Source organism: Colius striatus, chromosome 9, assembly GCF_028858725.1.
Source record: "Colius striatus isolate bColStr4 chromosome 9, bColStr4.1.hap1, whole genome shotgun sequence".
Lineage (NCBI taxonomy): Eukaryota > Metazoa > Chordata > Aves > Coliiformes > Coliidae > Colius > Colius striatus.
The window spans coordinates 19,403,521-19,417,203 of NC_084767.1; the positions used below are offsets into that span (position 1 = coordinate 19,403,521).

Here is a 13,683-nt window from a genome sequence, read left to right on the forward strand (position 1 = left end):
GCTCTCCACAAGCCTGGCCCTGTGGCTGACAGGCAGGAGAGCACAGGAACAGCCTGTGTTTTGATGACCTGTAAGGACAGAATCTCTTTAAGTGGCCTGATAGTGATGTGCTATGTGACACACAGCTTTCTTGTGTTTTTTTTAGGTATGGGAAATGGGGATACTGGGCTGGCGTTGGGCACCCAGGGTGAGTGCAGTGGCGAGGTCTGCTGTGGTCAGCAGTGTGCGTGCCTGGCTGCTGCTGGCACTGATCCTTTGAGGATGTTGCAGTGTCAGCTTCCCGGCCTCGTGCTTCTGCTGCAGTTCTTCGGAGAAATCCTAGCAACAGGGACTGCGCTGGAAGCACACAGGCCCTGGCACTTGGGGACAGCTTCTGAATCTTTGTCCTCAGTGTTAGTACCATTGATTGGGCGCCTGTGGCGGGAGAGGTCAGGGAAGGCCTGCAGCCTGATTGCAGGCCAGAGCCTCTCCTCCTCCCCACTCCCCTTGGATCTATCGGCAGTTGCTGCCTTGCTTGTTGCTATCAACATTGCCTTTGGAAACTTTCCTTCTCTGCTTGCTATTTCTGGAGGAGGCATGTGATTAAATCAGTTCCCCGTGCTTCGCTCCGGGTGGAGGGGGCTCCCAGCTTTGTTCCCAGCAGAGGAAGGGTGTGCACGCTGAAGGCTTTGTTTAACAGCCTGCACAGGCCCCTCATCCTGTTGGAATGGATGCTGCCATGCTTGCTCCAGCTCATGATACTGGTGGAGTCCCAGAGTGTGTGTCTCTTGTGGCTCTGGGTTGATGAAAGATTGTTTTAAATAATTTTACTGCGTTGCGCTAGAGAAATACAACCTGTCTGAAGACTGATCTTCTTACAGCCACAGTCTTTATTATGCTAGGCTTTTAAATGGTTGTCAAACTGATTAAAACCTACCATTGCTTTTCCCTTTTTTATTGTTTTCATTGAAACACTACAAAGTAGCCAAGCTGTAGTGGTGATTGAGACAGGAGGAAGAGCACCAATATTTGAAGACAGGAGAATCTTGGGAATCCTCAGTGTTGGCTCAGAGGGTGGCTCTGTTGTGGGCAATGCTGGATGCATTGCCTTAACCTGCTGCCTTTTAAGTTCCCTTAATTTAATGACATCTCTTTTGCTCTTACTCTTTACCTGACTCTTCCTTTCACACTATAAGTGCTTGTGAATGGGAGTGGCTTTTTACTCCTTAACTTGAGTTACACCTGCCAGATGCTCCTGTAACGCCTACAATGTAAAGGGAGTTGTCTGCTTTGTTCTGTTTATATCCTTTATGGGTGTCTTTGAGAAGAACTTGGAGGAGAGGAATGCCCACCTTTGTTTTGTTTTAAAAACCCTTTCCGTTGGTTTTTACTTAGTCCATCCCATTTGCATTCTCTTGTTTTAAGAGCTGCCCTAGATGTTATTTCACTATAACTCCAAAGCTGTGGCATTCCTGACCTTCTGATTTCAGAAGGCTGTGGTATCTTTGGGGACCTTGCTGCTGGAGGTGGAGGCAGGTCTTCTTACCAGCCACCACCAGTCAGCGTGTCACTGGACATGTCAGCAGTCCCTTCCCAGGTGGAACCAGGGCCTTCATAAGACTTTCTTCTTGTGTTTTACAGGTCTACAACTCGAACAAGGACAACCAAAGCGAAGGCAGTAAGTATTTGGTTTGAAGGCAGACTGCTGAGAAGGTGGCTGTGCTGTGTGATGGTGGACAGATTTTGGCGGGTCAGCAGGAGAGGCTCAGCTGCTGGTGGTGGTGATACCAGCCTGCACTATGCTCCCCTGGACCAGGGCTGAGGGGTGATGGGGCTGGGTGATGTGGCTCCAAGTGGGGAGAGCAGTGTGGCCCCAGGGAAGACCTGGATCCATCACCCAGCAGAGAGCTGGTGCAGAAGCTCAATGATGGGACTTGAGGCCATGAGAGCAGTGCCAAGCAGTTCCCTTCCTACCCACCCCACACCCTGGTGTCCCTGGGGTGCAGCAGCAGTTCTGGTGTGCCTTGGGACTGTCTCCTTTCACTTATTGGAGCCATTGAGTGTAGTTGACATCTTGGACCAGCAAGCTCTTCATTCTGAACCAGCACATGGAGGATGAATGTGCCTCTCCCAAATGGTAACAGGAGCAAATACACAAAGAGTAGGGAAGTCCTGCCTAATCAGGATTGCCACAAATCCTAAAAAAAAAAAAAAAAAAAAAATTGCCCCTACTCCCCCAAGCTGTTTTTATTGTAGTTCAAGCAATCAAAGGCTTGAGTCAAGGAAGCATTGTTTTTCTTCCTAGAGGAGCAGTTGCACCTGGTCCTGGCTCTTATGTACTGTGTTTCAAACCCTTAATTGAGCCATTTCCCAGTAGGTCTGAATTGCCATAATTGCAATACTCAAAGCTCTGATCCTTTCCCTCCTTCCCACAAAGTCATCAGTCACGTGGGAGCCCAACCTGGGTTGATGGTTACTAAATAGTTCATTTTTATGCTGCCTCAGACAGGGCATTTTCATCTTGAGTAGAAGCATTTTTCTTATAATAATAGGTATAATTTGCAGATAATGTTCCTTGCACCCATTTGCAGCCCTTGCACAAAACAATCTCTTTCTCCTCTCTGCTCTCTCCGTTGTGGCTTCTGCCTTCCCTGTTGGTCCTCCATGTCGTCAGCTGCACATCTGTCTCATCCTGTACATATTCCTCTTGGCTTTACGTGACCCAGATGATCCTCACAGAGTTCAATGCAGTGCCTCATGCTTGTGAGGGACAGCATGACTGATGCCCCAGCTGGGGAAGAAGTGTGCATAGACCTGCTCCATCTTTTCTCCATTTTACAGAGGGGCAAAATGAGTTTTTCAAGGCACAGAGAACAGGACTTGCTCAACTCTGTCCTACCCTGACCACGAACTGCCACTGCTCTGCCTGTTCCCTGCACACAGCTCCTGGCTCAGCCAAATGTGTGATGATTTGGCTCAAGAAACATGTTAAAATAACCATTTTCTAATCTTTGTTGAGGGGTGATGCAAAAGCAGGGAAAACATTAGGGATGGGGGAGGGAGGAAGGGTGGGTGAAGTAATTACCACTTCTGAAAGAGGCTCTTGTCAAACTATGACCTTCCCATCTTACGTGCTGTCAGCCAGAAATCCTCCTGAGGCTGTGACTTAGGCTGGAGTCATCTTGCAAAGTAACAGTAGCTCTTCAGAGATGGTAGGAGGTTGAATCTCATGTGTCTATGACTTTCCCAGGGTTATTTGTGTTGTCTAATCCTAGCCTTCAGCTGCCAGTCTTGCAACATATCCCACATTAGGGCCGTTGAATGCCTCTTTGGGGTTTCCTTAGGTAAGGGCTGTCTGAGTGATGGTGCTTCACCCAGGCTCTTCCCTGCCCTCTGAGCCCTGGCTCCTGGGCTTCGTCTGCCATGGGTGTAGGTGTTGGACGGGAATGTCTCGTTGCGTTTGGCACCGGGCTGGCAGGGGGTGCTCGGGCATGACACAGCCTGGCAGGACATGCTGCCCATGTGCCCATTGCCTGTACTGCGCTGAGCACTTCTGCTGAGTGCTTCTGCCACGATGTGTGGCCACTAGACAGATCCTGAGCTGGATGCCCATATCTGGTGTGCTGGAGGCTGGTGGCTTTCAGGAGAAAGATGATTTGTCCCCAGGCTACTGGCAGCTCCCATGGTTGCCTTCCCTGTTGCAGCCCAAGGCTGCCTGTGCCACTTTGGAGAGTCGTTTGTTTGTAGTGCTGGTAGGCACAGGTAGGTTCTGTCTCTCCAAAGCAACTCAGTGCTTGGGAAAGTGTAGTGAGACTTTGACGAGAACACCAAACACCAACTTTTCCCCTGCGCATCTTCAGCAGGTGAGCGTGAAGCTGGGGACTAATCAGCTGAAGAGGCTTTAGAAAGTTTTGGGCTCCTCAGCTCAAGAGGGATAGGGAAGTTCTAGAGAGAGCCCAGTGCAGTGCCACCAGGATGGTCAGAGGACTGGAGCATCTTTCTTATGAGGAAAGGCTGTGGGATCTGGGGCTGTTCAGCCTGGAGAAGAGAAGGCTGAGGGGATACCTCATTAATATTTACAAGTATTTAAAAAGTGTATGTCAAGAGGACAGGGCAACACTTTTTTCTGTACTGTCCAGTGACAGGACTCAAAGACTGGAACACAAAAGGTTCCACTTAAATGTAAGGAGAAACTTCTTTACCATAAGGATGAGGGAGCCCTGGCACAGGCTGTCCAGGGAGGCTGTGGAGTCTCTTTCTCAGGAGGTTTTCAAAACCTGCCTGAATTTGTTCCTGAGTGATTTGATCTAGGTGGACCTGCTTTAGCAGGGGGGTTGGACTAGATGATCTTTCAAGGTCCTTCCAACCCCTACCTTATGTGATTCTGTGATTCTTATCTTTTAATACCTTTTCCATTTTTATGATCTGTCTTAAAAATGAGAACAGTTCTCCTTGTCTCCTCTGTAGACCCTCCTCCCCTGGCTTTCGGGAGTACGTTGGGCCCCTCGGCTGAAGGCTGCTTATATAGCAGTGCTCCTGAGGTGTCTGCTGTCAATTATTTCACATACGCCTCAGACTGGGTTTGCCACTGGTATGGTATCTTCAGACATCTGACTACTTTGGTCCTCGTTAAAGCCATGTCTGTTGTGAACTTCTTGCCTCGCCAGCTACACTTCAAATTAACTCAGAGACTGGCTTTTTGCCACACAGCTCTTGATACAGGAGCTTCCTATAATGACTTGAAGTGAGTGCAGTGATTGAGTGGAGCCCGGATACAGTTCCTGACCCTGAGCAGTGATATACCTCTGTTTCCTGCCCATACTTAACATTAGTCTGTAAGAGATTCACAATGCTATAGTGATGGCTGTTTTTTGGCCACTGTCTAATTTTTCAGAGCTGTGAGGTTTTACATCCTGCCGCATACCCAGATGGCCATGGGCCTATAGGGTGATTTATCTTAATCTTCTCTGGGAGCTGGGGAGGAGCGATGCCAAGCAGCAGGAGTGGATGGGTGACTGTGAACTGCTAGAGTCAGATGGGTTAAATGCTCTAGTTTGCAAACCAGGAGGACTTGTGCTGCTCTGTAGAAACAAATCCTCCAGGCCATTTATGCTTATTGCATGGAAAAGCATATTTCCCTACCATTTCCCTCTCATTTTTCCATACCTGCTTGGTTCCCCATTAGTTCAGGGCCCCATTGAAGGCTGTTTTTATTTTCATCAGCTCCTCACAAACCTGGAGTCCCTGCCTGCCCTGTCTGCTAGTCTGTGTGTCTGGGCGATCTGGCCCTCTCCAGCGATCTTAATTTCCTAGTCTTGACAGCTCACTGCTAGTTTGAAACTTGAAGTAAAGCTTGAAAACTTTGTTCTCTCTGGTCTCTGCATCTTGGTTTCTCCCTTTCTCAGCAGCTCTTAACTCCATAAAGTCTTTGAAAGAATTTGTAACAGTAGTCATTGTGGTCCTTCACTGCATGGCACAGAAACGTGGGCGGGGAGTAGGCAGAAGAGGTTGCTTTGCCCTTGGATTGCCATGACCGACATGCACATAGCTGGAGTCAGCAAGGTTGCCCCAGGCTTAACAGGGCTGATTCAGTCTTACCTCCTTACTGATGCTCTGATATGCCATATCAGCATAAACTAAGGGTATTAGTGGATTAAATAGAAATAATCTGCTAGGCAAAAATAGAACAGGATGAGACCAGCTCAGTAGCACTAGAGATATGATGCTACAGGAAGGTCAGATAAGTGTGTGTGAGTGTGTGTGTGTGTGTGTGTGCGCGCGCGCAACAGCTGTACTACAAGCAACACGTATCGCCTTTGCTGTAAAATATTTCTCTGCTATATTACAGTACAAATGCTGCATCTTGGTTGTGGTGCATTATCCTACTGCTCTTGTATGAAAAGCCTGTGACATGTATCTTGGCCTGAGCTATGTTTGACATACTTCTCCTGGGGAAGGAGAGCCTCAAAGGAGGAGCAATAGCAGGAGGGAGAGCTGTAGGCTTTGCCCCTCCAGCAGGTTAGAATGCATGTACAGAGGAAAAAACTGTCTCTGATAGCAAATGAGTTTGTAAATCTGCTCCCTGTTACAGCTGAGAGGCTCTTTTAAACATATAGGGTTAGGATTGGGGATGCCTTTTGTGAAGCTGAATCATTGGGTAAATCAATGAGATAAAAAGAAGTTGCTTCTGTGAGAGGAGGAATCAAGCTTTTACAGCGCTCATTAAAAGTTACGTTTAAGTAAAGGCACTTTGGATATTTTGGATATTTAATCAAGTTTGGGTTTTTTTCTGGATATAACTACTGCAAATAAATCTTTGACCTTTCCTGATCTAGAGCTCAGCAACGAGTGGAAGAGCTTATTCACCTTCTTGGGAGGATTGTGCTTTGTCACTTCCATCCAGAAGGACTGCTTGATGCTCCCCTTTGCCATTGTTAAATGGCGGGTCCTGGCTTCAGGCTTGGGCCCTGCGGTGGAGCGGTGACTCTGCAGTAGAGTGGTGGCTCTGCAGTAGAGTGGTGGCTTTGCGGTGGAGCGGTGGCTCTGCAGTAGAGTGGTGGCTCTGCAGTAGAGTGGTGGCTTTGTGGTGGAGCGGTGGCTCTGCGGTGGAGTGGTGGGCCCTGTGAGTAGGGCTCATGTTTATAGGCCTCTTCTGTTCTAGTGTGTGAGGGACAGAGGGCAAATGGATGGTTCTCAGAATGGATTGGCACTTGGAGTGCATGGCAGAGAGCTTGAAATGGTGATCCATGTTGTCTGGACAATACTGTGCAGGGATGCTGAAAGATTAGGGTACTAGCCAAGGCTACTAAGGTCTGCCGAGATAGGCTTGCCTGTACAAAAGTGTTTCTACGTCATGGTTTCATGCATCTGGGAAAGAGTAACCTCATGTACAGTACAGACTGGGGAATGAACTCGATAAGGAGAATAGTATAGGGGAAAAGGACCTGGGGATGCTGCTGGACAGCTGGATGCCCATGAGCCAGCAATGTGTCCTTGTGACCAAGAAGGCCAGTGGCATCCTGGGGTGTATTAGAGGGCTGTGGTTAGTAGGTCGAGAGAGTTTGTTCTCCCCTCTACTCTGCCCTTGTGAGACCACATCTGGAATATTCTGTCCAGTTCTGGGCCCCTCAGTTCAAGAAGGACAGGGAGCTGCTGGAGAGAGTTCAGCGTGGGGCCACAAAGATGGTGGAGTGGAGCATCTCCCTTCTGATGAAAGGCTGAGGGAGCTGAGGCTCTTCAGCTTGGAGGAGACTGAGGGGTGACCTCATTCATGTTTACAAATACAGAAAGGGAAAGTGTCAGGAGGATGAACCCAGGCTGTTCTCAGTGATGTCCAAAGGTAGGACAAGGAGCAACGGGAACAAGCTGAAACATAAGAGGTTCCAAAGAAACACAGGGAAAAACTTCTTCACTGTGAGGGTGATGGCACACTGAAACAGGCTGCCCATATGGGTTGTGTCCTTCTCTGGAGGCATTCAAAACCCACCTGGAGGAGTTCCTGTGTGACCTAGGTGGTCCTGCTCTGGCAGAGGAGTTGGACTAGATGATCTTTTGAGGTCCCTTCCAACTCTTAAGAATCTGTGATTCTCAGGTACCCTGTGCTTGTGTTTGTCAGTCAACTGTCAGTCAGTAGGCTGTGCTCCAGTGGTTGACGGCAAATTGATTTTATGCTGCATCTATGCTTGGAGAGTGAGCGGGAAGGGTGCTGGAGAGCCCACCAGGTGCCTCACAAAGGGCGCTGGAGTCTCTGGATACTCGCACATCCTATGGCACAGGCATCCTGCAACTTGTGTGCTTATGTTGGCTCAGCACTTCAGTGTGCTTGCCCAGAAAAACATAATAGAGCTGTTTTACAGTTTTACTTCTTCAAGTTCTTGTGCCATTCATCAAACAGGAAACACTACCAGCAGAGAACCAAAAACAAGTGATTAGTAAGGGACTGTACCATGCAAGCCAGAGGCACACAGTGAGCTGGCAGCTTATCATGCACCAGCAGTGAATCTGTGTGTAAATAAATGATGTGAACAGGGGGAGTGCAAAGGAGTAAAATTGCACGTGCCTTGCTATGAGGACACTGCCAGCCTTGGGCTCTGATCCCTTTGTGCTGTGCTCTTGATAAAATGCAGTTTTGTGTATTTTACAACATGTCATTCCCTCAGGTCTGTGCAGACATAAAGTCATCTGCTTTTAAGCTAGTGCTCTGTCTTTTCTACCTTTTGGAGTTCATCGTCTTAAGCTTTTGGAGTTCGTCATTAGCCCCACTCTATGATCCTCTTGTGAGGCGCAACCAGGAAAATCCTGGGATCGATGTGGGCCAGGGCTGTTCCCCAGTGCCAGCAATCCCCTTCCCGTTGGCTGGGCCCGTGGGACAGTGGTGGGGACAGAGGCATCCCTGCCAGCACGAGGACAGCTGGGGCCCAAGTGTTGTGCTTGAGTTGGCAGGGAGAGGTAATCGGGCTGCATGCCCTGCGTACTGCCCGGGCTACTCATCTCAGCCCGGGAGCCTTGCGTGACTTTGCTCACCTTTCTCTGTGGGGCTTCTGCCATATGAAAGGTTTCCCAAACATTTATATAGGGAGGAAGTAATTTTCCTTAACAAATAGCTTTCTGTGGGCAGTGTTTTCCATGCAGCAGTGGAAAGCTGACTAAGGGATGAATTCTTACATCTGGCCTTTGGATACATGTATTAGCAATTCCTTGGAATTAAATGTGAAAACCTGCAACGGCATGAGTTAATTGAGTTTTACATTCCATTAACTTGAATGTTTTAGATATTACTCCCAGGCAGAGTCAGCTGCCTTCAGGACATCCTAATTTGCACCAAATAAATATTTCATTTGTGCTAATAAAAGAAAGGTCTGTTCCTGAACTGTGCACATCTGCACAGAGTGAGGGTAAATGGGATGTAATGTATGGTGTTCATGAAACAATATTATTTAGCTAGCTTTGAGTTGTGGGGGTGGGCAGGAGTGTCTGCCTGAGGTGTGGTGCAGGCACTAGTGGGAGGCCAGGGTTGGTGCTGTCTTCCAGGGACAGGGCCCTCTTGCTGAGCACAGGACAGAGATTTGACCCCAAATTTGTTCCTATCTCCCAGTCCCCATTGATCTTCTGCTATCACATGCCCTCAGCTCTCTCATCTTTGTGTTATGTTCTTACCTCCACACTTTCACCTTTCTTTTGGTTTCTTTACTCCATTTTCCTTCACAGTTATCTCCTACTTTTCTGTTTCACTTCTTTCTTTCCTAATTGTCCTTTTACTGTCACTTTTCAATGCTCTAACCTGTCAATATGGCTTTTCCTTGAAAAAACCTGCACCTACACAAAACCACCTCAAAAGCCCCAAGAGTAAATTCAAGGCATGAAAGCCCTTGTCCTGCTGCCCCAGGCAAAGCCTGGGAGGTTGGTCCCTTGGTCCAGGAACACAGGTGTGGGGCTTGAGATGAAGGCATCTGACCAGCACATAGCTGGCTTGCTTACCTGGGTGGAGAAATGAAAAGATTTATAGGAGTTACCTGGGACTCGTCAAGCAAGCTGCCTTATGTGCTGTTTTTAAGGGCTTGTTGTGTCATATATGACTCCCTTTTTTTTAAGAAACCTGTTGTCAAAGAAAAAGGTCTCTTCGGGTTATCTCACCTTCATCCTAAATGAACATTTTGACCAACTGCAGACGTAGATCCGTGACAGCCCTGGGGTTCTGCTGCTTGGCAGGCGTGGGAGGTGCTGGTTGAGAGGCATGTGGAGACTGAGATGACGGATTAGTATCCTGTACATACCTGGATTACACCTGGCACAGGTTACCATACTCGTGCCTTTCTGCCCTGAACACCTAATTTACCTCCTTCTCCGTCCTCCGTGCCCTGTTGTACAGTGGTACAATGCAGTTGTACACTCAGTGCACTGGTACGGCATTGCTGTGAATGTCAACAATGACCACGGGATGTGTTGTACTCGGGGTGAAGCCATCCCTCTGCTAGATGTTCATCACTTCTCTCTTCCCTTTCAGCTGCCCAGTTGGATAATATCGGCTTCAGCATTATCAAGAAATGCATACATGCTGTCGAGACAAGAGGTAGAGCAGCTCACCAGATGGTCTTGTTTTGGGGGATGGCCTTGCAGCTGCTTGTAGTGGAGCAATTGCTTACCTGCTCTTTTCATGAACAAAAATGACTCATTAACTCTCCGGGAGCCACATCAGATAAACCCCATAATGTGCTCAGGCAGGTGCTGTGGCTGGGACAGGCATTTGCCCTGTGGCCAGAGTTGGCAGGGGCAAAGCAAATGTCAGGGGCAGAGCTACAAGTAATGCACTGGAGGTGGACAGTGAGGGAGGAGACTGACACTAGGGACTTAATTTGAGCATCTCTTCATGACCTCCCATGTGGGACTGCAGATAGATGGGCATTGCAGTCCTTCACCTAAACCTGTTGCAAAGACTACTTGTATGGGCTGTCTTGTTAGCATCTGAGCCCCTCACAGTGAGATATGAGTCTGTTTGCACGTCACTTCTGACAGTGCTGCTGCCTGCACTTATGTGAGTAGGTAAGAAAGAGGCCTCACAGGAAGCTTTCAGCTGAGCAGGACTCTGGGCTGGCAGTATTTCTGTCCCTCTTCTTTCAGTGCAGTCTTCTTCCTGTACATAGGCAACACAAGGTGTTGTGGGCTGTTCAAACATGATGTTTTCTCCTGTAATGCTGGTAGCAGTGCAGAGGCAAGAGCAAAGGAGCCTCTGAGGGCAAATTATATAAAAAAAGAAACAAATGGGTAGCTGAGACCAAACAAGGCAAGTGTAGTTCCTGGGGAAGGCTCAGAGAGCTCCAGCTGTGGAGATGTGGCACACCCAACCTGGGATGCTTCAGTAAGAGGAGGCTTCTGTCGCTATGTCCTTTGGCTGTGCTCTGCCCTAGAGAGTGTTTGGTTCAAGGCCTCATTGTTCCCTGTGTGAAGAACGTGCAAAGGCTCAGACCTCAACCTGAAGAACTTGACGCAATAAAATTTTCCAGATCTGCCTTTGAGTTGTATGTTAATTGCAGATCCCTTGTGGTACATCCCTAAGTCCCTTGCTGGCTGTGGGGTTGTGGAAAGGTGTCCTTAGATCTTTTATTCCTCAGCTAATTGAGGGTAATACTTTTAATCAACACGTGAAAGCTTTGACATCAGAGCCAAATTTTGCTCTCTTCTGTACTCTTCTGTGTAATTGGTGAGAGAGTTTAATTATTTTTTGCTATTGGAGAAGCCAAAGGAATGAAACAAATGTTAGTAGCTCTTGTGACATTCTCCTAATAAGCTCTTTATTTTTCCTAGGGATCAATGAGCAAGGACTCTACCGAATCGTTGGAGTAAACTCTAGAGTTCAAAAGCTGTTGAGTATATTAATGGGTAAGTACCTTGTATCTTGTTAAAGGCAAGTAGATTGGGCTGCTTTGAAGTCCTGCCAGCTGAGAACAGACACTCTTGTCAGGGTCCCTAATTGTGGTGAATGTGCTCGTAGGACCACATGCTGTTAGAGGCCAGAAGGTCCTGGGGCACCACGGGCAGGTTGCTAAGGTAGGACTCATGTAGGACATTGCTTTAAAAGGTCTTCTGGTGCAGTCACTGGTGTCCTGCTCACGTGCACTATAGTTTGGCAGCCTTCCCAAATGCAAACTAAAATCTTCAAAGAAGTAGCTGAAAGCTTTGGTTTTTAATCTCGTACCTGCCATGTTGTTCCCAGAATACTTTTTAATTATTTGCTCTTGTGTCTTGCATGCTGCCTGCGGCTCTTACTTTCCCCTTGGACCTTCTTATGCCTGTTTTAACATGGTCTTGCCCAGATCTTTTAAGCATGTCTGGTTTCCCATATGCCTGAAGAATTGGATCCAGCAGTTCTGGGTGCTCGGGAGGATAGAAAGTGTTGGGTTACACCGTGGCAGAGCTTGGTGTTGACATTGTGGGGCTCTTTTGAGCACTGGCTCTGACGTGCAGCCACCCTGTGTCTGCCCAGCAGCTTTCAGAAACCTCTCCCTATGTCTGAAATGATATGATGGTTGTGATGTTTGCTTCAGATGCCTATGTGCTCTGAACCAGCATTCCTTTGGGCCTAATCTGAGCACCAAAATGGTGTGAACAGGTCTTGTGATTGTCAATGAGCTGGTAGTTGTTCCTGGTGCAGGTCTGAGACCACTATGCTGACTTTTCCTGGAGTGGTTCCTCGTCAGTGCTCGTGGGTTTGCATCACCCGGTAGCCATGCAAAGCCTTGTATTGGGTTGTGCTTGTTGGTTTGCATTGAGAATCTGTAGCCTGCCTCCCAGCCCAGCTTCTGTGTCAATTATAGGCCAAAAGAAATGTGATCCTTTTGCCTTTTTGGTCTTTTTGTTCCCTTCCCAAGCCTTGGCATCTACAGCAGGACCTCTCTGCACCCTGTGCCCTTTTCTGCGATCCAGGCTGGGGCTGAGGGTGACTGTGGGTATGTCTGACCAAATGGACCATTTCACATCCTGAACTAGCAGGCAGCATTTTTAGCTGCAGCCCCGTGGGAGTCTCTCTTTCCAGACATGTGTGAGACACATTTGAAGAAACATCTTGAGAAAACACACACTTGGTGGGTGCAGCAGCAGCTGCCCTCTGCCAGTCCTATCTGATGTTTCTCAGAGCTGGCAAAACTATGTATGAAATAGGTCTAATAATGAGGAAACAAATGCTTAATGATTTGTTGGCACCCTTGTGATCATGTTTTTTACTCCTCAAGGGACATGAGTGACATTTGTGGCCTTCTTCCTCTTTCCATTTGCTTTTTGTCTTTCCTTTGCAATCTAACTTCCTTTTCCTTGCCTTCACAAAATGCCAGTTCTCCTTTTTCTATTGCTCCTTGCAAAAAGTTTGAATACATTGTGTTTCACTTTCAACATCTTTCTCTTCCCAGTTCCTTTATCTTTTCCCACCATTGAGATGTTCTCTGAGCAAAGCCCATAGTGGCTATTACAGTTGTTAGTGTTAACCTATGCAAAATGGATTATCTAGGGATAACTAGGAAACAGAAGGGTAAGGCTCTAAATCAGAGGCTGTCGCAAGGGGACCTCTCTGCACCAGTTTTGCTCTGACATTTGGAAAGTTCTCTGCAGTCACAAGAGTTGGTGACTGACTCTTTTATTAGTAGAAGTTTGGCATAGGCTCTGGGGTATGTGAGTACGTCACGCTAACCGCCCAAGTATGGCAGATAAGCCAGAGCCGTCTCATGGCGCACACATTTGGCACCATTGCCTTAGAGCATGGGTTAAAAACATTGCTGCCTACCGATAAAAATAGGCTGGGGACTGGGTGCCCTGTGGCACAGCAGGTCTGACATGCCAGGTCCTCTGCTTCTGCTTGTCATGCTGGGGCCCATACTGTGGCGATCTAGCAGAGCAGCAGATCCCGTGTTGCTCTTGCTGGGGCGGTTTCAGGCTGTGTCAGTTCCAGGTTGAGGCGGCGGGGCTGTGACAGATGGCAGAACTTGCTGGGTTTAACAGCTCCCTGAAGCTGGGAGGGATTCAAAGTTTTGGACACCATCCAGCATCCATTATCTCCTCAGCGACTGAAGCCACTCAGCTGTCGACCTCGTGTCTCATAATGCAATGATATATTGTCGATGGTTTTCCTCTGTCCCGGCACATCTTCATCAGTTGTTGGTGCTGGAAGCCCCATCAAAGGCAAGCGCCTGCCAGGGGACACCACTTGGGCAGCCCGGT

General features: G+C 48.1%; 1 protein-coding gene across 7 annotated transcripts in view; it reads left to right on the forward strand.

Annotated features, from left to right (window-relative positions):
- ARHGAP26 (Rho GTPase activating protein 26) overlaps positions 1–13,683 on the forward strand; it is a 154,682-nt gene that overhangs the window by 63,978 nt on the left and 77,021 nt on the right. For 6 of the 7 annotated variants that reach the window (XR_009819239.1, XR_009819240.1, XM_062002117.1 and 3 more), the window contains 3 exons: positions 1,621–1,657; positions 9,983–10,048; positions 11,281–11,355. Coding sequence is in view for 5 of the 7 variants with exons in the window: in XM_062002117.1 (XP_061858101.1) it covers positions 1,621–1,657; positions 9,983–10,048; positions 11,281–11,355 (178 nt within the window). In the remaining 2 variants the exon portion in view is untranslated. The remainder of the gene's footprint in view (positions 1–1,620; positions 1,658–9,982; positions 10,049–11,280; positions 11,356–13,683) is intronic. The other variant, XM_062002119.1, reaches the window with a different exon arrangement.